This window comes from Neofelis nebulosa, chromosome 16, assembly GCF_028018385.1.
Source record: "Neofelis nebulosa isolate mNeoNeb1 chromosome 16, mNeoNeb1.pri, whole genome shotgun sequence".
NCBI classification, from domain to species: Eukaryota; Metazoa; Chordata; class Mammalia; order Carnivora; family Felidae; genus Neofelis; species Neofelis nebulosa.
In genome coordinates, this window is record NC_080797.1 from 18,621,555 (window position 1) to 18,645,076 (window position 23,522).

At 42.7% G+C, this 23,522-nt stretch overlaps 1 protein-coding gene across 3 annotated transcripts; it reads left to right on the forward strand.

Moving 5' to 3' along the window:
- Position 1: 1 nt before the first annotated feature.
- Positions 2-23,085, forward strand: ACOX1 (acyl-CoA oxidase 1). 3 transcript variants are annotated; one of them, XM_058704193.1, is made up of 14 exons: positions 2-268; positions 560-719; positions 5,127-5,287; positions 15,130-15,237; positions 16,266-16,385; positions 16,530-16,645; positions 17,033-17,202; positions 18,303-18,465; positions 18,905-19,095; positions 19,356-19,535; positions 19,672-19,777; positions 19,948-20,091; positions 20,237-20,443; positions 21,311-23,085. In XM_058704193.1, exons 1-14 carry the CDS (start codon positions 160-162, stop codon positions 21,359-21,361), a joined length of 1,986 nt encoding a protein of 661 aa, XP_058560176.1. In that variant the 5' UTR covers positions 2-159; the 3' UTR covers positions 21,362-23,085. The 3 variants fall into 3 exon arrangements, with proteins under 3 accessions (XP_058560176.1, XP_058560175.1, XP_058560177.1); XM_058704192.1 differs by lacking the exon at positions 5,127-5,287 and adding an exon at positions 12,793-12,953; XM_058704194.1 differs by lacking the exon at positions 2-268 and adding an exon at positions 12,793-12,953 and having other exon boundaries at positions 595-719.
- Positions 23,086-23,522: the final 437 nt, after the last annotated feature.

A 23,522-nucleotide genomic window follows, 5' to 3' on the forward strand; every position in this document is an offset into this window, starting at 1 on the left:
GGGGCGGGCCGGGGCGGGCCGAGGCGAGCGGGGGCGGGGTCTCGCGCCGTCCCGGGGCGGCTCTTAGGGCCGGGCCCGCGCTGGAGCCGTGGACACCCGTCGTCGCTGTCGCCGCCGCCACCTTGGCTTCTGCTGCCACCGCCGCTGCCGGTCGCCACCATGAACCAGGATCTTCGCAGGGAGCGGGAAGCCGCCAGCTTCAACCCGGAGCTGCTCACGCACGTCTTGGACGGCAGCCCCGAGAACACCCGGCGCCGCCGAGAGATCGGTGAGGGCGGCAGACGAGGCCTCCCTCCTTGCCCGAGCGCGGCTCGAGATTCCCTCGATGAGGAGTCGTGGGGGGGCGCTGTGGAGAGTAGGCCGCAGCGCCTGAGCCGCGCGGGGCTCAGCTGTAGGGGAGCCGGGACCCCCACTCCCTGGGGCCCCCCGGGGCTGAGTGACGGATGTCGTCCATCCCGAGAGGGGAGCTGTGCCCGCACCCTGAAAGCTGCTGGGATTCAAGGGGTCACGGAGCCCTGAATTTCTGTCTTCCTCTCGATGCCCTTTAACTCCCTTGCAGAGAACCTGATTCTGAATGACCCAGACTTCCAGCATGAGGACTTGAACTTCCTCAGTCGCAGCCAGCGTTACGAGGTGGCTGTTAAGAAGAGCGCCAGCATGGTGAAGAAGATGAGGGAGTTTGGCATCGCAGACCCTGAAGAAATCGTGTGGTTTAAAAAGTAGGTATCCCTTCCCATAGATGAAGTGCCCAAGCCCAAACTTCACATTTAAACCCGCAGCCTGTGGCTTCCTTTTCCATCGGACTTGGTGTTTGAAGACTCAAATTGCATATTTTCACTCCACTTTAAAGTTATGTGTGTGAAAAACAGTGTCTGCTTTTGTACTGGAAGCCCTTTAAAAGGATGACATTTGTAGAAGGCCGATAATGAATGGAGATGCTGCAGGGTTTTGGGTTTTTTTCCCCTTCTTAAGAATCAGTACCCATTTGTTTGGTTCAGACCTCTCAACTTGGAGTGATTTGAGTTGCTTGCAAAATGACTTTGCTCTTTGTAAGAAGGAGGCTTGTTAAATTTAGAGGCAGGATTTGGAATGATTAAAAAAAATTTTTTTTAATGGTTATTTATTTTTGAGAGAGAGAGAGAGAGAGAGACAGAGTGCAAGCAGGGAGGGGCAGGGAGAGAGGGAGGCACAGAATCAGAAGCAGGTTCAGACTCTGAGCTGTCAGCACAGAGCCGGACAAAAGGGCTCCAACCCACGAACCTCGAGATCATGACCTGAGCAGAAGTCAGACAGCTGAGCCACCCAGGCGCCCCCACCCTGGGACAAATTTTAGTTGCAAGACCAAACAGTATCTTGGAGTGATAGCAGATTGTCTTTCCGTATGAGAGTGTAGATGTTGAGTTTAAAATAATGGAAAATGTGGGTTGGATGAAGATTTCAGAATTGAATACAAAGCATTCTAAGAACCCAGCATTCTTGAATCTGGTGGCAGTGTGATTTAAATGGCTCTTGGGCATAGGAGGCCTCAAAATGCCTTGGTCCTTATGCTGAAAAGAGTATGTACTTTTTCCAGACCGTCTGTTTTTTGTTGTGTTTTGTTTTTTAATTAGAAACAAGCACCTTTTTTTTTTTTTTTTTTGCCTTTATCTAAATAAACACTATAATTACATGACCTTAGCACAAGGTCCTTTCTTTGGCTTGTAGCCTCTCTTATGCTTCTTGTTTATTCTTGGGCACTTCGTTTTTTTAGGTTTCCACATTTTAGAAGGATTCCAGTATTTTCTATCAGTAAAGATTAAGTGACGGGAATGGTGTATATTCAAGAGCTAAGAAGAATGGAACATGTTACAAGTTCTGCGTTTATGTACTAATATAAATGCTCCCTTATTCTACTGCCTCTAATATGTTCAGTGTCTAATTATTTTCAGTCTGACCTGGTTATTATTGTGGAGGATGGAATCATTTACTCTGGCCCTTAGGACTGCCTGAGAACTCCTTTCCATTTTAGTCATAAAGTTAGGATTTGTTTATTTTTGGTAGTCCAAATCAGAGTACTTACTCGCTTCCAAATGTTCTTTTTTCACTTTTTTTTTTTTTTGTTTCAACGTTTTTTATTTATTTTTGGGACAGAGAGAGACAGAGCATGAACGGGGGAGGGGCAGAGAGAGAGGGAGACACAGAATCGGAAACAGGCTCCAGGCTCCGAGCCATCGGCCCAGAGCCCGACGCGGGGCTCGAACTCACGGACCGCGAGATCGTGACCTGGCTGAAGTCGGACGCTTAACCGACTGCGCCACCCAGGCGCCCCTTCTTTTTTCACTTTTGAAGTTTGTAACTCATCATGGCTGTGGGAGTATTGAAGTTGAGTAACTCCCAGATGGCTATGTGTCTGAATTACCTGAATTGGGTTTTATGTAAAATTTAAGAATTTAGTAAGGTTTTATTCTTTTTTGAAACGACCCAAAAGAAGAGGTTTGTTTCATTTTGCTTTTAAATGGTTGATGCTATGTGTTTCAGAGTTGGTTAGGAGATTTCATAATCAGTGGTGTAACCAGAGTGGAGTGAAGTCACAATGAAGTAGAACAAATTCCTTTATGTGGGTTAAAGAGCAGAGGACACAAGCCAGTTTCGTCTATCTTTTTTCATGATATAGACCTTGCTGTTTAGGGAATGTAGAGTACAAAATTTAACCCACCTTTTGATATCCTTCCAGTGGTTCTAGGACAGGACAGGGAGATCAACTTCTGCGAGAAAAGGGGATTGAAAATCAGTTTTGGCAGTTACTGAAAGCCATTGAGTTTCAACCTGCCATCCATTGTAACTAACACGCATGTTTCACGTAGCGCTAAGAAGAAAGAAATGCAGCCAGTTAACTATGACATCCTGTTAGTTGTGAGATACACCTGACTTATTACATGCTAGAACTGATGAAATACAGTAATATTTCTCTTTCTGGAGATTTTGAGCATTTACTGGTTTCTTTACAATTATTTCTCCTATCTCAAAATAAAATTCACATATGGGAATATTTTAAAGTTGATGGAATATTAGTAAAATACTGAGATTTCTCAACTCGAGCAATAAAAGAAATGTGCTCTCCAGTCTTCGGGGTAAAAACCTTGCTGTTTGGGGAATGTAAAAGTTGTTTTCCTAATCTACTCTCCTGTAATTTTGTCTATTAACTGTCCTGTTTACTATGAAAACTAAAACGGTCTTAAGACTGTTTAAAATTCTGATGAAGATCAGCCGTGGTATCTGTTACTCTCTTTAGGTTTTACAGCTGATTCCTTGAAAAGCATTTTCAGGAGGAATTAAACAATTGAAAAACAAGCACTGGGATTTTGTTCATGAGTTGGTTTTCGAGTATCTTCAAAAGAATCTCACTATGTTTATTAACATAAACATTGGGCAGTCTGTTTTGTGTCACGTATTTTTCTCTCTGAGTTTCCCAGAATTATATTGTGTCAGTATCGTCATTTTATAAACCCACAGCTCCTCACTTCCCTCCAGGGAATAGGAGTGTCTTATCTTGCCACCATTTTTAGCACCTAAATTTCTGCTTCTATTTCTCAGAAACTCTCCTAAGTCTGTTTCCTCTTTTAGGAAAGTATGATTGTTAAGGAATGCGGTGGTGCTCTTACCTTTGAGAGAACAATTTCTACATTTATCCACCTCCTCAGGCTTTTGACCCTCACTTCAGTGAGGCGGGGTGTTGCTTCTCTACAGTCCAGCAGCAGGAAACTCCTGTTAATCCAAGTTACTGAGAAGCTAACTCAATTCACTTCTTCTATTCATACCCCTCCTTTTTCCTCTTGTTCTCCACTTAGTTTAATGACATTTGACACTGGTGTAAAAAGTCTAGAATCTCTGGGTTAAAAGGGCATTTTTGATGTTTCTCGGATCCAGGCACTCCTTAGATGTTTCAGCTTGTCCACAGCACCCTTAAAGGTGATCTTCCAACCTAAAGGCGGTGGGGCTGGGATTCAGTCCCCAGAAGTGAACTGACAGCCTTCTCCCTCTTTCTTTTAATTCATGCTGTCCTCATTGGACAGACCAAGATAAACCGGTGACACTGCTTCCTATTCATTCCTTGCAGAGTTGTGAAAAGCAGTTAGGTGACACTTGTTTTCTCCTTTAACATAGGTAGGTAGGTAGGTAGGTAGGTAGGTAGGTAGAGCAAAATAGACCCTGGTAAAATCTTTAATGGCATAACCAAGCTGACTAGCGTATGTAAATTGTATTTTGACTATCGCACAGTTTGTTTTGTTATTTATTTTATTTGAGACAGCGTGCAGGTGCACAAGCAAGGGAGGGACAGAGAGGGAGAGAGGATCTCAAGCAGGCATCATCGGGGAGCCAACGAGGGCCTCAATCTCATGACTGTGAGATCGTGACCTGAGCCGAAATCAAGAGTCAGATCCCCAACCGACTAAGCCACTCGGGTGTACCCACAGATTCTGTTTTATGAGAAAATAGTTGAAGGCTGAATTTTAGTATGATTGGAATTCCTTTAATCTGGAGTGGTTATCAAAGATCATCAGCAGTAAACATTTAACATTCTCACATTACCTACTTACCCATCTGTAAACCCGGAAGACTTTTAGAGATCTGTGGTTTGGCCCTGGGGTATAGTATATATTTACTATCCTAGATGTTTGCTTTATTTATCTAGGGAAAGATTAAACTATTTAGTTGTTTTTGTTAACAGTCCTACAAATAAATGTCGTATGGGGTTCCTTCTGATTTTCAGAACAAGTAAAATCTGAAAATAAACACACACACTCCAAAGAATCCAACCAATCAAACCAACAAATGACACCAACAAAACAAAACAAAAAAACACAGGGGTTTCTAAGCTATAAAACATGGGTAGAATTTGCTTCCTGGATGAAGTGTAGAATTAAAGAGGATTTCTGGCCCTGAAATGACTTGAGGGGGAGGCAGTAGATACCACTGGATTTGGCCTTTTTGCTGGGAAATGGTAAACTTCTGATTTAATTTCTTGAGAGAAGGCTTCAAATTGTCCTAACCTCAGTCCCTGAGGGCCATGGCTGTCTGACAAGAATGGGTAGTAGAATGCAGTTTCTAGAGTAAGGCTGAGATCCCTTTTCTTTTCTCTCCTGTAGAATACATTTGGTCAATTTTGTGGAACCTGTGAGCCTCAATTACTCCATGTTTATTCCCACCTTGCTGAATCAGGGCACCACTGCTCAGCAAGAGAAATGGCTGCTCTCCTGCAAAGGATTGGAGATAATTGGCACCTACGCCCAGACGGAAATGGGCCACGGTTAGTCCACATTTGAGGGTCCGTGGGTAACCCACCTCAGGACTTAAATTGACAAATGACCCCTGGTGTTCGTCTTTTCCTGCTGCTGCCCTTTTGGGATTTGGTCTTTTAGATGTCACACCTTAAATAAAATCCAGCTTCTTGTTTTCTCATAGGTCATTTTCCCATAAACGTGCCCAGGACTCTCATCCTCCACTGTTCCTTCTGAAAGCCTTTTTACCCCTGCTTCACGTGTACCCCATTTTAATGACTGTTGAGCAGTTTGGAAAGATAGGATTGAAACATGGCAAAATTGTGTTGGTGTCTATTATACAGATGACTTTGTTGGAAATTCTTGTGAGTGTTAATGGCTCAGCAACATCTGGAAGTTGCCTCTCTGCTTTAATGAAGCTGAAGATGCTGATTTTCTGGGCGGGGCAGAGGGTTGGAGCATTTAAGTGTCTTAATCTTTCTTCCATTGCCTGCTAGCTGGGCTGTAAGGCAGTTTGGGGAAAGTTTCAGGATTCTCTGCATTTGACTACAGTAGTCTTTCTTTCTTTCTTTCTTTTTTTTTTTTTTTTAAATGTTTATTTACTTTTGAGAGAGACAGAATGCAAGCAGGGGAGGGTCAGAGAGAGAGGGAGACTCAAGAATCCGAGGCAGGCTCCAGGCTCCGAGCTGTCAGCACAGAGCCGGATGTGGGGCTCGAACTCACGAACCGTGAGATGGTGACCTGAGCCGAAGTCTGACGCTCAACCGAATGAGCCACCCAGGTGCCCCGACTACAGTAGTCTTTTTATTATATCTTTTCCTTTTACGTGTTTTTGGACTTTGTATTGTCAGTCATTGGTTAAATTGTTCATGAATGCCCTACTCAAAAAAGTTTTGTGCTTGGTCTTAAGGTGAAAGAGGTTTGTTTTCATAGACAAGGCCATTGGCAGGTTTGGGGGTTTTGAATTTGAGCTGCCCAGTCTCATTCCTTAATTACCATAATGCTTCCATTATGTAAATAAGGAAAAGAGGAAGGGACGGAGATACCCTGAAAACTTCATTTTTGTATTTGATTTGGTGCTTTTTGATTTGTGAAATGGTTTAAGATGTTCTTGGGGCGCCTGGGTGGCGCAGTCGGTTAAGCGTCCGACTTCAGCCAGGTCACGATCTCGCGGTCCGTGAGTTCGAGCCCCGCGTCAGGCTCTGGGCTGATGGCTCGGAGCCTGGAGCCTGTTTCCGATTCTGTGTCTCCCTCTCTCTCTGCCCCTCCCCCGTTCATGCTCTGTCTCTCTCTGTCCCAAAAATAAATAAAAAGCGTTGAAAAAAAAAAAAATTAAAAAAAAAGATGTTCTTTATCATGATCCCCGTGAGAGCTGCAGGTTCTGTAGTGATGTTGTCTTACGAACACCCGGCCAAGACACCCAGGACTTGAGCTCCGTGGATGGCCAACGCTAAAGCAACCTGCCTAAGGGCAGGAATGTAACACTCTTACGGTCATCCTCGTGGGGGGAGGTGGTGGAGAGAAAGAGAGGGAGAGTTTTGTAATCTTGAAATAGTTTTGTGGTACAGAGCCCTTTTTTTTGTTTTGTTTCTGTATGCATCATTGTGGAATTTGACTTACAGTGGTGCTATTTATAGGAGGCATAAAGATGTAAATTATTCTGAGGCTAAATGGGCCTGATATGTATATCGGTCTAACCTTTCTGCCTCTGTAAACTACATTGTAAATGTATACTTGCCCTAAATTTTGAAAGAGGAAGAAACGGTAACTTGAAGTTTACCGGCTTGAGGAGCCCAGAAATCGGACTGAGATCCTATGTTGTTCTGGGTGAGTTTGCATTTGTTAGTTTTCTTTCCTTTTCTGCCTTTATTTTTCGGATATTTTCTTGTATTTGAACCAGCTTTGTCTTAATCTCTGTATTTTATTTTTTTTTTTAATTTTTTTTTTTTCAACATTTTTTATTTATTTTTGGGACAGAGAGAGACAGAGCATGAACAGGGGAGGGGCAGAGAGAGAGGGAGACACAGAATCGGAAACAGGCTCCAGGCTCCGAGCCATCAGCCCAGAGCCTGACGCGGGGCTCGAACTCACGGACCGCAAGATCGTGACCTGGCTGAAGTCGGACGCTTAACCGACTGCGCCACCCAGGCGCCCCTTAATCTCTGTATTTTAGAGAACAGGGTTGTGAGATTGGGTCTCGCTGCTTTGCTGGAATCTTGTTCATTCATATTGGTGTTTGTCGTGCTGTGTCTGCTACTGTCCTTTTCCGGGAGCACCAGGCTGTCAGTTCATTTGCGTCCGGTGACTGTGTAAGAATAAGAAGTCCTTCAACATCAAAGAGGCTGGAAATAGAGCAAATTGTGCAGAGGGAGGAAATCCTGAGCCTCTGGAACGTTGATTGGTTGACGACGGTTGTCTAAAGTATTGTCACAGAGTTGGCGGTCACGTCGAGTTTGGGATTCTTTCAGCTCTAGGTGGCTGCCGAGAAGCGAGGAGATGGTATTGCTCAGGCTCATCCCAGGATCCTCAAGAATCTTAAAATTCAGTCCCTTGCACGAAGTCTCGATCACCTGTTTTCTGTCTTCTCGCCTCTAAATGCTCACCTGTCTGTGTAGGTGCACAAAACCGGACGCACATTTGGTCTCTGGGTCTGTACCCTTAAGCAAAGGCAGAGGTGTGGGCTGAGGGGTGCACCCTCTCCGTGGGGTTCTGGCGTTGAAGGGACCGTCTGTGGAACGTGGTCCAGTGATAATCATCCTGGCCGTACTTTTCTCCAGGTCACAAAGCAGGTGGTCTGTTTGGTCTTGACAGATACTTGTCCGTTTCAAGTTGTGGCCACTTTACTGCAATCCTTGCTTTGTTTTCTGTTGCTGTTATTCAGGAAAATAGAGCTTATATAATACATAGTTACCATCCTGGAATATTGATGGGCTATATCTGCACCTTCCCATCTCTAATACTCAAATATGAACTAAAGCACCTTTCTTCCTTTGAAACTCGAGAAATAGACCGTCACCTTGACTGTGTAAGCCACTAGTTTTTCTCCACTTGTATTTTCACTGCTCTGTCTCCTGTTCTCTTTCTTCTGAGTCTCTTCCCTATTGAACTTCTCGTGAGACACGCTCCCGCGGTTTTTGGCCTGTTCTAATTCCCCGCTATTGTTTTTAATAGCAATATAAACTTCTTTATTAAAAACTGTGTCCTTTGGAGTTATGCCTTCAGAATATCTTTCTCAGATGTGAATTACTGTATTGAAAGGAACATTGTATAGCCTCCATTTCATGGTTTAACACAGAACCTTTTTATAGTGTATTTAGGGACTTGCTAGCATACTGTGTCTCCATACACCCCGTCAGCGTGGTTACTTTAAATGCTTTTGCTACCTTCATATCTAAGAGTTGAAGTTTTAATTTTCCAGTGCCAGTGAGCCTGGATGTTATTACATGTTTTGGCTTACTGTATACATTTCCTATGTATGAACTGGATTTTTCTCTGAGTATTGATTCAATAGAATCTGTGTGTTGATCTTACATGGTTATATAGTATCCTGCCAGTGTTTTTTTCTATTGCCATCTGTTTTGTTAAACGTTTTGGCTTTCTGTATTTAATGCATCCTTCTCTGAGTGGGTATAAAATTTTTTCCTCATAGCTTGGATAATTATTCTCTATTTTCTAACAGTTTTTTTTGTTTGTTTGATTGATTGATGCTTAATGCTTTGACTTGTATATGGTATAGAGTGATGAATGAGTCCCACACTAATTTTATGTTTTATTAACTAGTGGGTTTCTTTTCCCATTGTTAATTCTTTCCGCTTCTTCTTAGACTTTTATGAGTTTCTATTTATTTCTGGAACCTTACAAATATTACGTTGATTTGTCCATTTTTCTCATAAATGTCATACACTGGTTCATTATTGCCTTGTAAGATATTTAAAAATCTAGTAAGATAAGCCTGCTATTGTTACACTTTAAGACCTACATATTTGGTGTTATTATATACTTCTGGGAGAATTATGATCTTAATTTGTCAAAATCTAAATTATATTCTACAGGAATTTCAAATCTGTGTTACATTAAATCCTTATATGTCCTTGGGAAGTATTATCTTTATTATAATAAAGGACTGACATCTTGACCAGGATTTAGCAATTTCTTTTCTGTTATTTATCTTCTTTTATCCATCCCATTAGTGCTGATATTTTTTTCTTTTTTTTTTTTAATTTTTTTTTTCTTTTAACGTTTATTTTGGAGACAGAGAGAGACAAAGCACGAACAGGGGAGGGTCGGAGAGAGGGAGACACAGAATCTGAAACAGGCTCCAGGCTCTGAGCTGTCGGCACAGAGCCCGACGCAGGGCTTGAACTCACGGACAGTGAGATCATGACCTGAGCCGAAGTCGGTCGCTTAACCGACGGAGCCACCCAGGTGCCCCTGATATTTTTTTCTTAATTAAATCTTTAACATCCTGACCTAAGTTACTTAAACATTTTTAAACATTTTGTTGCTTTTATAAATTGTTTTTCTCTTTCCTGATATATCTCCTTCAATGGTCCTAATGGATAATAATGCAGTGGGTTTTTTTCCTTATAGCCTACAGCTTTTCTAAGTTCACTTATTATTGATGGTATTTTATTGTTGATTCCCTGGCATTATAATCATGCTGTCCGTGGAGATGCTATTTTGAGTTCTTTCTTTCTTATATATTATCAGTCTAATAATTTGTCCTCAGCATTGGCTACCAGCCTTTCCAGCCCAGTATCACGTAGCAGATACTGGGCAGGCCTTTTGGTGTTAATGTTTTTTTTTCTGTTTTTGTTTTTTTTTTTTTTTTAAGTTTATTTATTTTTGAGAGAGACAGAGACAGAATGTGAGTGGGTTAGGGGCAGAGGGAGAGGGAGACACAGAATTCAAAGCAGGCTCCAGGCTCCGAGCTGTCAGCACAGAGCCCGATGCGGAGCTCGAACCCACAAGCTGTGAGATCATGACCTGAGCCAAAGTCGGACGCTCAACCGACTGAGCCACCCAGGCGCCCCAGGTGTTAATGGTTTTAAAAGAATTGACTGCACCGCTTCACCATAGCAAAATGTTCGTCCTTTATAATTTCAAAATAAATTATTTAAAAATAATATATAATCTTTATCATGCATAACCAGCTTTATGCAACAAATACTTGACTTAAGTAAAAATAAATAAATAAAAACAAAAACTATCCAGTCACTTTCTCCTTGCAACGTGTCTAAATTTCATCCACTTGTGAATAGTCCTTATCTTAGTCACGAGAGACATTTTTCTCCTAAAAACATTCTTTGGTCTCAAAACGGTTTCTTTTTCTTTTTTTTTTTTTTTTTTTTTTGTTTATTTATTTTGGAGAGACAGAGTGAGAGAGGGAGGGGCAGAGAGAGGGACACCGAATCTGAAGTAGGCTCCAGGCTCTGAGCTGTCAGCACAGAGCCCTGTGTGAGGCCTGAGCTCATGAGCTGTGAGATCATGACCTGAGGCTTAACCCACCGAGCCACCCAGGTGCCCCTCAAAACGGTTTCTGATTACAATAGTTTACCCCTGCCCTACTAAGTGTATTTTTGTAACCTTGGTATTTGTTGCTCCATTATACGGCACCCTGATGCAGACCCCTCCCAGGAGTCTGATGGGTGCTTCAGAGTGGCCCTGCCTTTACCAGCAGTTGCTCTGGGTTCTAGTAAGGCATAGTAGTCTTTCAGCCCTAAAAGTGGCTGGTCCCAAGCCTCAGTTTTCAGCCCTGGTTCAAAGAGTTTTCTTCTGTTACATCCTCGGTGTACATTTATTTTTCTTCCTAGGTCCCATCCTTTTCGAAACTGGAGACAGTGGCATTCCTGTTTGTGAGTGAAAGCACTCTCTCTCCTCACATGAATGTGTTTAACTGAGGATTTCCACTATTTTTTTAACTGTTTATTTTAAAATGACGATAAATTCGTAGGAAGTTGCAGAAATAGCAGAGAGAGATCCCATGGACCTTTCACCGAAACATTTTCCACCAGTGCTGACATCTTACGGGATTTCCATTTGCTGCTTCCTAGGCTGGCTGCTCTGATCTGGGCAAGGTTTTCTGGTGTCCTCATCATTGTGCTCAGTCCTCATTGCACTTGGATAAGAACTGCCCCAATCAGAAGATGTGATTAGGTGGTGGGATTCTTGTCCTCACTCTGCCATTATCTTCTTGATCTGAAGGCACTTAACTCACCTCAGTCTCATTTCTTTGTAAAATGAGCACATCGGTTGCACGTTTTTTGATTTTTATGTGATCAGATAGCTGAAAGCCCAGCCACCCGATTGGAAGACAGTTGATCGGCTCTTGCCTGGGAGGTGTGCCCCGGTTATTTCCCTCCTTACTTTCGGAACATACTGAGAAATTTTAAAACTGAAATTTTGTGTCAGTTCATTTCTAATAGAATAATAAGAGCAGTATATAGTTGATGAAGTTAGAGCTGGAAATTAAATAGAATGCCAGCAATGTGGAACAAGAACAAAGGCATATCAATGTACCTCCTATTGGAAATAAATTCGCACAAGTCTAAGGCAGCTGCAGATTTTAAATGGAAAAGAATGACTTTAGAAAGTGGATTCCGGGGGCACTTGGCTGGCTGAGTTGGTAGAGCGTGTGACTCTTGATCTCAGTGCCATGAGTTCAAGCCCCACGCTGGGTGTGGAGCCTACTTAAAAAAAACAATAAATGAAATACATTTTTTTTAAGTGGATTCAAAATTACTAAACCTAAGATGTTTATTATCATTAGTGATAATTCACGTTTAACCGCCCTGTAATGCATGAATCTGTTATTTGTAATTATTATTATTATGGTCTTTCCTAGAAATTGCATGTCTTTTTTTATTTCTGCACTTAATTACCAGATGCAGAGCACTGCCCATTTTTGTATTAAATTGTTTCAGTAGGGCCTGGCTGGATATTTGTGATGAATCTGAATGAAATTAGCAGATTCATGTGAGGGGTGTGGATCTGTGCTGGATGTTTTACGGGCCAGCACAAAGCACTCCAGCCTGGAAGCATTCTTGAAAATGCATCTAGGAGACACTTTATCTGGGGGAGCATATTGTCGGCCTGAGAGACCGAAGTTCTCCGGTCTCACCTTCTCATCAGGGTAAAATCATTGTACAACTTGAATTCTCCATTCCATACAACCTCTTCACATTTTTTATTTCCTTTGATTTAATTGCAAGGCTGGACTCCTCTGCCCGACTCGCATATTTCTGCGCTGCACAGGCTTTGGAATCGGAAGCCAGTCCTCAACCCAGATTAATTATCCAAGAGTTGAGTAGCTTAAGAAAAAACTTCTCGCCAAATTGAGGAAAATGGAATTTGCCAAGAGTTTATGAAAGTAATACAAAAAGGGGCAGTGCTCCTATCCATGATAAAGTCCACCCAGCTAACCCATACTTAAAAGAATTTTTTTTTCTCCTTCCCTTTACTCTGTTCACATTGCTGATTCTCTCACACCTGATGACTCTTCTCTCAAATGCCCATCCTTGGTATTTCTTCGAAGTTTTGTGCACCGAGGGCGGCCTGAGCCTCTGGATCTTCACTTGGGCATGTTCTTGCCTACTTTACTTCACCAGGCAACCGCGGAACAACAGGAGCGCTTCTTCATGCCCGCCTGGAACTTGGAGATCATTGGCACTTATGCCCAGACAGAGATGGGCCATGGTATGGTGCATTCAGTCTACCTTCTGGGTTGGGTGGGACTCTGCAAGCTTAGCAAACAGGGAGAGCCCACCACAGGTTAGCAATGGCATCGCCACCTACTGTGATCTTTCTGCAGAGTCCAGGCTTTTCGCGTATACAAGTCTCGGCGTAGACATTGCCTTGGTCGGTGGAAATTAAAGGTTATGTTAGCACAGAGATAGGCTGATTATTCTTTTTCATGGTTCCCCTTCAGTAGGTCAAGGATTTGTTTCCTGAGTGGGTTTTCAAGTTCACTGGATTTGTGTGCATGTGGAATCGGAACCCATGTTTTTTTCTTTATTACTCTCATTACCTTTGCTACTGATAGCTTAATGAACTTGCACAAATTCCAGAAGAAACACAGCTTAATAGTACATGTGCTCTTTGACTTGCTTCTGGGAAATGCGTGGCTTTATATAACCATAATGTGAGCATTTTATACTTTGACTTTTTTTGTGCCTTGATTCAGTAAAGTTCTGAAGTTGGTTTGGCCAAAGGTTATTTCAAAAATAAGATAAGGCGCACTTCTAGGCCGTTGGTCTGGGAGATGGTGGCTGTCCCTGTTATCTGGTGTGAATTGGTATCTGTGTTTGCTATTCATTTCCTTCTGTCTTCTCTTCTCCTACTTAGAGGTTTCAGAACAACTGGTCTAATGTATGTTTGCCACACTTGCTCCTTCTGTGTGTACAACTTCATCTTGATTTTACAGCTAATTTGGCTCTTGGTGCTGAGTCATATTTCACACGACTGAAAGTGGAGTACTGTTTCGTTCGGCTGTGCATTTGCAAACAATTTGTCACTATCTGTTCTGTTACTGTATTACTTCTTTTTCTATACAAACTTATTTGGTTAAAAAAAAAAAAAAAACCTTCTGTGGTGAAATGAGTCTTAGTATCTGGTTCCTGGATTCACACTTGGGAAGGTTGTGGATCACTCATAAAGTGGCCGTTTCTGTAACTCCACTTGGAAGTTTCTAAATGTTTCAAAGTGTAAGTGTTTAATGAGGTCTGTCATTATCAAACCAGTCTGGTAAAAAGGTCCTCAGCATTTGCTTCAGGGTAGTGTTATTAGAGGGAGTGTCGCTTAGAACATTTTTCCATTACTGTTTTCAAAGAATTTTGGCACATTTATATTAGGATCTAACGCATGAACCCTTGTCCATGTCCAATAAACGTCTGAAACCGGAACTCTTCCTTGTCACGCTAACGAACCAGCCAGGTGGAAGTTAAAGGCCTGGTATTGGAAAACTCACACCTTATTCTTTGATCTTTAGAAATCCAAAGTCACAGCTGCGGCTCTTTTTCCCCATAGTGATTATAGTTTTTTTTTAAGTCTCATTTTCTATTCTAGCCATCCCTCTGAAATAAGTCCTTAATTTACAAGAACTTTGGCTGGAGTCTCTTTCTGTCACCTGTTATCTTAGTCTTCGTAAATAGAGAAGTCCAGAATGTTGAACTGGTGTGGTAAACACAATACGTGAGTTGACGTTGGCATACCAAAGCTTAGAGGTGTTAAAGAGACGTTTAGCTTCCCTGTTATGTTCATATCCTGTGGTCTTCTGAAAATATGATTCTAAAATGCCTTTACATTTTCTTCTGGTTGATTTAAATAATGTTACAAATCCACTGTCATAGAGGTGAATCAATTCAAGTGTAGAAACAGAACATGCTTGACATATTTTCAACCTAATAGGAGTTGTCTGGTTTAAGTATAGGAAATGATGGGGATGCCTGGCTGGCTCCGACAGTGGGGCATGTGACTCTTGATCACGGGGTTATGAATTCAAGCCCCATGTTGAGGTGTAGAGTTTGTTTGTTTGTTTGTTTGTTTGTTTTAATTTGTATGTTAAGTATGCTCCACACCCAGTGTGGGGCTTGAACTCATGACCCTGAGATCAGGAGTCACAGGTTTCACCAGCTGAGCCGGCCAGGCACCCCCGTAGAGTTTTCTGTAAAAAAAAAAAAAAAAAAAGATAGGAAATTAACGTATCTTGGTTATCAGCTATTTGTAGCTCATATACAAATGTTTTGTTGCCTTTAGATTTTGTTGTTCTCTGAGCTGTTTCTAGAGCTGAAAGGAGGAGGCAGGAGATTTAACCCTGTGCTTGGTTTTTTTTTGCCCTTATTTTACACGAAGTGAATTTAACTTATTTCCTTAGGAACTCATCTCCGAGGGTTGGAAACCACAGCCACTTACGACCCTGAAACTCAGGAGTTCATTCTCAACAGCCCTACCGTGACCTCCATCAAGTGGTGGCCTGGTGGACGTATGTGACGGTTTTAGCGTTTCTTGGATGTTTCAAAGAGTCATTACAAGATTGTGTGTAGAATGTAGAGCTTGTACAAGAATATCCTTTTGAAGTCTGGAGAGAACTCTTCAGTCTTAAGCTCTTCTGAGCTGTTTCACAGTCTCTTACAGTGCATGTTCTAGATATGTCTATATTTACAACATAGAGAGTTCAGCCTCTTACTCTCTTTTCCTAATTTTTCTTCCCAACATTCCTTTTTTTTTTTTTTAATTTTTTTTTTTTTTAACGTTTATTTATTATCAAGAGACAGAGCATGAGCAGGGAAGGGGGAGAGAGAGGGAGACATGGAATCCAAAGCAGGCTCCAGGCTCTGAGCTGTCAGCACAGAGCCCAACGCGGGTCTCGAACTCACGGACAGTGAGATCATGACCTGAGCTGAAGTCGGTTGCCCAACCAACTGAGCCGCCCAGGCGCCCCTCTTCCCAACATTCCTATTGTTAGCTCAGTTTCCTTGGTCATCATTGAAAGTAACTTAGTATTCCCTGCTTGGTTATAATTAATTTAAATGTAAAGAGCCCCATGTGGCTAGTGGCCACTGTTCTGGAAAGCAGTTCCGTAAGAGAGAAAAAGGAAATGAATAGTGGTCTTATGGTTATCTTAAAAAAAATTTTTTTTATGTAAACAAGTGAGAAAAAAGTAGAAAAGAAAGCAAAGTCTTTTTAAAATGGAGGATTACTATCAAACCAAGAGGCTGTACACCTTAAACTTACAAATATGATAGGTTAATAACATCTCAATAAAATTTGTATAAAAGCTTTTACATATATGTAAAACAAAGGATTGCTTTACCAAAATTCAACACATTTGCATAACTGTCCGCTTAAGTGGATTTCTTTCTGAAAACTGGACATGGTGCCGTCATAAGACGCCCAGAGAGTTCCCGGCTTATGGTGTTTAACATACGGCTTTTCCGCCCCATTTCTATCCTTTGAAAGTGTAAGAATGCTTGCGCTCACTTCTCTGTCTCGTTCTCTTTGATGTTACAGTTGGAAAGACCTCAAATCATGCGATAGTTCTTGCCCAGCTCATCACAAAGGGCAAGTGCTACGGATTACATGCCTTCATCGTACCGATTCGTGAAATTGGGACCCATAAGCCTTTGCCAGGTTAGAACTGTTCATCTGATGTTGAGGTAAAGAGCTAAACCGATCACTTTCTTCTGCAGAAAGTAGAACACAGCTGAAGAGGCCAGTGCCAGCCAGGAATCGCAGAGCGCAAACATCTGGTGACTTTCCTTTCTTCTGTGGTAGGTATTACTGTTGGCGATATCGGCCCCAAATTTGGCTATGATGAGATGGATAATGGCTACCTGAAGATGGACAATTATCGTATTCCCAGAGAAAACATGCTGATGAAGTATGCCCAGGTATATTTAGAGGAGCAGACGTGTCAAACATTGGGGTTTCAGCAGCTGTTGATAACCACGGGGTTAGAAGGGTCTGTTCTTCTAGAAGGGAATAATAGAGTTTTATTCCCAATGCTTCTTTTATTAATGACCATGAAATCAAAAGCAGTTGGCGGGTATGAAGAGCATATTCTAGTTTGCTAAACCAGCGGGTCTCAGACTTCAGCATGTGTCGGAATCACCTGGAGGGCTGTTTAAAGTAGATCAGGATGGGGACTGAGATTTTGTATTTCAAGCAAGTTCCCAGGAGATTGCCGCCACTCTGGGGACCAAACTTGGAGAATCACAAGCCCCACCTGCCAGTTGGGTTTAACAGAAGGAAGCATCAGTCCCGTGTTCTTTGTCCAGGTGAAGCCTGATGGCACGTACGTGAAGCCCGTGAGTAACAAGCTGACCTACGGGACCATGGTGTTTGTCAGGTCCTTCCTCGTAGGAGAAGCCGCTCGGTCTCTATCCAAGGCTTGCACCATCGCCATCAGATACAGTGCTGTGAGGCACCAGTCTGAGCTCAAGCCAGGGTAAGGGTGGCATCGGTGCCGAAGACCTACCTTTGACCCCATTCACATACCAGAATTTTCAAATGTGATCCAGAGAATACTCACTGGCTATGCAAAATTAGCTAAGATGGCGGCGTGCCGGATCTTAAGTGGAAAGATGAGAGTGGGCACGTTATTTTTAGCCTTCTAAGAAAAACAGTGATATTACCTGAGCTCTGCAATTGAAATGTTTAGAACACTGAAGGCAATTTGAAAATCCTTGATTGCTACTAACAACTATGAATTGGGTTTGGTGAAAGTGGCATGAAACTTGATTCCCTCTTGTGTTCCCGGCCACAGTTCTTACTGCTGCCTTTCACTTGAACGTGACTCCCCGATAACCTTTTTTTTTTTTTTTAACATTTATTCATGTTTGAGAGACAGAGAGACAGAGTGCTAGCAGGGGAGGGCAGAGAGAGAGGGAGACACAGAATCCGAAGCAGCCTCCAGGCTCTGAGCCATCAGCACAGAGCCCAACACAGGGCTCGAAGTCACGAACCGTGAGATCATGACCTGAGCTGAAGTTGGAGGTCCACTCAACCGACTGAGCCACCCAGGCACCGCCCCCCCCCCCCATAACCTTTTTTATTTAACTCTTACAGAAGGAATAAAGAAATCAGTAAGAGCTGACCTGCTTAGACATCAGATACTAATTCTGTTCATTGAGACTTTTCCAGAATTGTGGTTAAGATAGTTTATTCAGCTATCTAAGTGTTAGATGTTTTTATCATTGCCTTCCTTCTGCAAAGTTGATTCTGATTTTGTATGTTGCTGTGAGATAGTTTCCTTAGTCATACTGCAAAGACTTAGATATGAACTTCACAGCTAGAAAATTCTGTGACCTAGGCAGTTCAACAAGGCGGTTGAGAACATGGTCTTCTGTAGCCAAACAGCTAGACTTAAACTGAGGATCTGCCACGTATTAGCTGTGTGACCTCAGGCAGGTTTTTCACCTCTTGTTTTCTCCTCTGTATAATGGAGAAAATAATAGCCACTGCAATATATCAAGGTGTTTAGACTAGAATCTGGCACCTGTTAAGTTCCATGTGAGTGTTTGCTTCTTTTTCTTCTGTATCCTTTAGTGAACCAGAACCACAGATTTTGGATTTTCAGACCCAGCAGTATAAACTCTTCCCACTCCTGGCTACTGCCTACGCCTTCCAGTTTGTCGGCGCGTACATGAAGGAGACCTACCATCGGATTAATGAGGACATTGGCCAAGGGGACCTGAGTGAACTGCCCGAGGTATGTGTTTACTCATTCGCTTGTGGGCACCCTCCCATTTGACATTTGCCTGTTGGATAATGTCCAGAGAGAACTAATTGTTGGGATTTCTGGTAAAGAATCCATATGTTCCCAAAAGAATTTTTTTTTTTTTTAATTGAAAGTGGATCACATATGAAGATACGTGGGTTTTGTTTTTAAGTTTCAGAAGTACTGTACTATGTTGGTCATTGGTTAATCAAAGGAACATAATTGGTGACTTTTTGCCAAGCAGAACAGTTTGGAAGGGAGTGTGGGAACACTAATTCAGGCCATGATATGATCGTGCTTCCGTTCGCACGCATGCCATGTGATGTTGCAAGTGACTGGCACCTAGGTGAGGAAGAGTGCTCCTCACTGCATCCCGGACCAGACTGCTGGCGTCACGCACGTTCTGACGGCCTGTGCTTTCCCCCTCCAGCTTCATGCCCTCGCCGCCGGGATGAAGGCTTTCACCTCCTGGACAACTAATGCTGCCATCGAAGCTTGTCGGATGGCTTGTGGCGGGCATGGCTATTCTCACTGCAGCGGCCTTCCAAACATTTATGTCAATTTTACCCCCACCTGCACCTTTGAGGGAGAGAACACCGTCATGATGCTGCAGACGGCTAGGTGAGAACCTGATTTGCGATTTCGCCGTTGTCGAGAATGTTTGCATCATCTTCCTCGGTTCCTGTTCCCGTGTATGCTCTTCACGTTCTATTTGTTCCTGTAGTCTGTGGTTTTGCCTTCCATCCTGACCCACTGTTTTTATCTCATGGTCAGACGAGTGAGTAGGAAACACCTGTCATCCAGCTTAGAGTCATTGCAAGAGTTTGCCTCTGTGTCATGAGAGTGTAGGTACTGAAGGCATGTGTACCGGTGATTTGTAGGTTCCTGATGAAAAGTTATGACCAGGTGCACTCAGGAAAGTTGATGTGTGGCATGGTGTCCTACTTGAATGACCTGCCCAGTCAGCGCATCCAGCCGCAGCAGGTCGCGGTCTGGCCGACTGTGGTGGACATCGACAGCCCCGACAGCCTAACGGAAGCCTATAAACTCCGCGCAGCCAGGTGAGCCCACCCTTAGGAGCTGGGATCGGCAGCTGGTGGGGGGAGTTCTGGGGGCTGGGGCCCGATGGAAGAGCAGGAAGCCTGAGTTCTGCTCATCATTTCCTGCAAGCTCCAGTTTTCTTTCATTTCTTAACAGATTAGTAGAAATTGCTGCAAAAAACCTTCAAAATGAAGTGATTCACAGAGAAAGCAAGGAGGTAGCATGGAATCTAACTTCCATTGACCTTGTTCGAGCAAGCGAGGTCGGTGGTCATGCTCCCTTCCCCCCTCCCTCCCTCCCTCTCTCCTTCCTGTCTCTCTCTCCATTCTTCACCCCACCCAATTCCACCCCGTTTTCTTAGTGCAGAAACCCTCATTGCTGTGCATTGAATCTTTTTCAAAGGTTCTCTCCTTCTGGTGTGTTTTTATCTAGGCACATTGCCACTATGTGGTAGTTAAGCTCTTTTCAGAAAAACTCCTCAAAATCCAAGAGAAGTCCATCCACACTGTCTTGAAGAATTTATGTCTCTTGTACTGCCTGTATGGAGTCAGTCAAAAGGCAGGGGACTTTCTGCAGGTCAGTGTTTGCTGAATTTAAGTCCTTTCTTTGCTGGAAAAATAGTCGTGGTCTACTTTACAGTTGCGTATGTGCATGTATATGTGAATATCTGTTGGCATACGTGAATATATGTCTAAACGTTTGCCTGTTCCGTTCCTCTTAGGGAGGCATCATGACGGAGTCTCAAATTACCCAAGTAAATCAGCGCATTAAGGAGCTGCTGACTGTGATTCGCCCAGATGCTGTTGCTTTGGTCGATGCGTTTGACTTTCAGGATGTGACACTCGGCTCTGTGCTCGGCCGTTATGATGGGAACGTGTATGAAAACTTATTTGAGTGGGCCAAGAAGTCCCCACTGAACAAAGCAGAGGTACCAAAAACAATGTTTTTCCACCTTTTGAAACTCCTCATTTAAATATTAAGGCAGGAGAGGCGCCTGGGTGGCTCAGTCCGTTAAGCTTCCGGCTCTTGATTTCAGCTCAGGTCATGAGTTTGAGCCCCACATCGGGCTCTCTGCTGTCAGAATGGAGCCTGCCTGGGATTCTTTCCCTCTCTCTCTGCCCCTCCCCAGCTCACGCATTCTCTCTTTCTCAAAATAAATAAGCATTAAAAATAAATTTTAAAAAAATGTTAAGGCAGGAAAGACCTCAGAGTGACTCACCTGTGTGAAAGCTTTGGAAACTCCTGTGGCCACTTAGACACTCACTTTGTTTGAGTAACAGATCCAGAAAGGAACTGGGTCGTCCCCACAGTCTGCAGGTTTTTCATTTCCGTGAGTTTTTAATAACTAACTGAAAATTTCCAAACAAATACAAAAAACAGAATACATGTACACCCCTATGGACCCTTTGTCACGCTTCAGTGGCACACTCATGGCCAATGTGTTTCACCTGAACCCCCCCCCCCCCGCCCCCCACCCTCTCCCCTTGGGATTATTTTGAAACAAATCCAAGATACCAGATAACTGTATCCATAGACATTTCAGTAGGTATCTCTAAAAGATATGTTTTTTGAAAACGTAACCACAGAACCATTCTCCCACCTAAACAAATTAAGAATAATTTCATGAACTACCCAATCAATGTCCAAATCCTCTAATTGACTCCGTTTTTTTCTTCCCCTTTAGTTTTTCAAATCAGGATCCAAATAAGGTCCAGATAATTTCTCAATTAAAAGTATGCTGTTTTACATCGCCAGCTCCTTGTCAGTGATTTTTTTCTCTCTCCCTTCCCTGCAGGTCCATGAATCTTACCACAAGTATTTGAAGCCCCTGCAGTCCAAGCTCTGAAGGGTCATGATGAGAAGTTTCATTTGCTCCAGAAAGCAGCTGTACTCCGCTCCCCTTATACTCATCACACAAATCTGCTTGGAATCTCTATCAAATTCAGAGAGCTATAGAGCAAATGATAAATTGAGCCCTTTCCTCTTTTTATAAATGAAGAAAAAAAATGGACAAATTTCAGAGATTAAATGAGAAAAACAGATGTGTTTTAAGTGCAATTAACACTGCAAGAGACGTATTGAGCATCAGAAGAAGCTTTAAGAAATGCAGCATGCCTTCCATTTGTAGTGCTGCTGGTTCCAGTAGGCCATGACTTTTGATAACTAGTAGAATTTAACTACTGAGTAGTTAATTATTTTCACCTCTTAATTGCTAATCACTGGATATGTAAGTGTTTTTAAGCAAAGGTATTTTTTAAGCGGGGTACATAGAACCCTTCCCGGCTTTTCTGTTAAACGTTCCTGTCATGGGCCCTGGCTAAGAAGCAGGACTGAAGAAAAGGGATATGGGGAAAGAAACTAATCAAGACATTTAGTGTGAGTGAGTTTGTGCCCGACACGTTGACGCGACGTGCCCATTTGCCCCGCTTTGCCGACCTGGTATTTCCACCTAACTATTCACAGTAGCACCTTTCCAGCATGAGGACTTCTTCGACTTCAGCACAGGCCTAGAATAGGATCACTGTCCCGCATAATTAGGAGTTACTCTTCCTTCCACTCGAGGGATCCCTAAATCGTCTGTGCAGTAGCATTGCAATTCACTTTGTCCCAAACTTCTTAGGAAAGGGCAACAAGCAAAATCATCTCTGCATCTGACTTCTAGCAACTGATGGCACCTCTGGTCGTGTGGTGTTTCCTCTCCCACCCCTTTCTCTGTCCCGAAAGAGATCCTAAGAAAGGAAAGGAAGGGGTCACAGTTCCTTCATAGTAGAATGAGTATGGGGAGAGCTCTCTCAGGTATGGTCACTGTGACTGTGGTCCATACTAACTGGATATTCTGGAACAATCTAGATTTTTCAATAGTCTATTACAGCGCTTGGAGGTTACAGTGTTTGGCATTATAAAATAGAAGCATCACTCAGGCCACCTCTTCCACCCAGGGCGCGCACAGAAAACCCCTTTGACAAACCACGGCTTCTGATTTTGGATGTAAATCATCGAATCAAAATAATCATCGAAACTATGGCTAATGGATAAATGCCAGTTTCACAGAATCTCTCTCTTACTGTACATTGGCTTTATTTTCAGTCTGTTCCTAGGAGATTGATCAGAATTGCAACATTGTCCTTTGAGCCAAAATCTAATTTACACAATCACTCTGCATTTAAAAGTGAAACATGGACCTCCTAATGAAGTTTTTTCTTAAAATCAATGTAAAGCAACACATTAGCTGATTTTTTGTTTTGTTGTGTTTGTTTTTTCTTTTACCTGTTAACTGTATCTGTAACTCCTGCCTCATGAATCCAGTTGTTCCGTGATCAGGCTTGAGAATGTAGGATAATTCAGGGAAATGTCTCCCTACCTTGGGACCCAACATAAAAACTATCCCAGTGGAACCAGTTATATGAGATTTGCAGGTCCCACAGAAATGCTGTTGACACAAGCCTTAATCCTTCCATCAGGAAAGCTGCTTGGGAATTGTAAGACTGAAGTAAGCAGTCTATTAATTTCATTGGAATAGATCTTGACAGTAGTTGAGATTCTGGGAAATAAAATAGATTTAAATTGCTTAATATCAGCCTGTTACGTGTAAAATTGCCTCAGACTTAGTGGTTAATTTAAATACCTTGTTCACAGATGATCATCTGTAGTTGGGACCTGATCCAGCTGCATTGATCTGGGATCTATCTTAGCAGGTCTGAGCAAGCTGTAGACACAACAGCCGACTTCAGTCCTGCACGTTGAGTTTACTTAAACGCGAAATCTGATATTTGATACTGTTTTTACTAACACTGGGATTTTTGTCTTGAACTTTATTCACTGTAATCTAAATATAGTAAAACCTCTCTGATTTGTACTGTCATGAGGGAAAGAGAATGCCACGTAATTAAACATAAGCTGAAATTATGAAATTTTAAGGTACGGTTTTATGAGGTTATTAGGTTCAGTAGCAGAACAAAACGGGAAGGAGTGAGGCCTGCCTGGGCAGATCGCTCTAAATCCTGTCA

Bases quoted from the DNA above. Each gene is read 5' to 3' on its own strand.
- ACOX1 (XM_058704193.1), top strand. From the start codon at position 160: ATGAACCAGGATCTTCGCAGGGAGCGGGAAGCCGCCAGCTTCAACCCG. The intron at 269-559 runs GTGAGGGCGGCA...ACTCCCTTGCAG, and splicing joins CCGGCGCCGCCGAGAGATCG to AGAACCTGATTCTGAATGAC. The intron at 18,466-18,904 runs GTATGTGTTTAC...TTCCCCCTCCAG, and splicing joins ACCTGAGTGAACTGCCCGAG to CTTCATGCCCTCGCCGCCGG.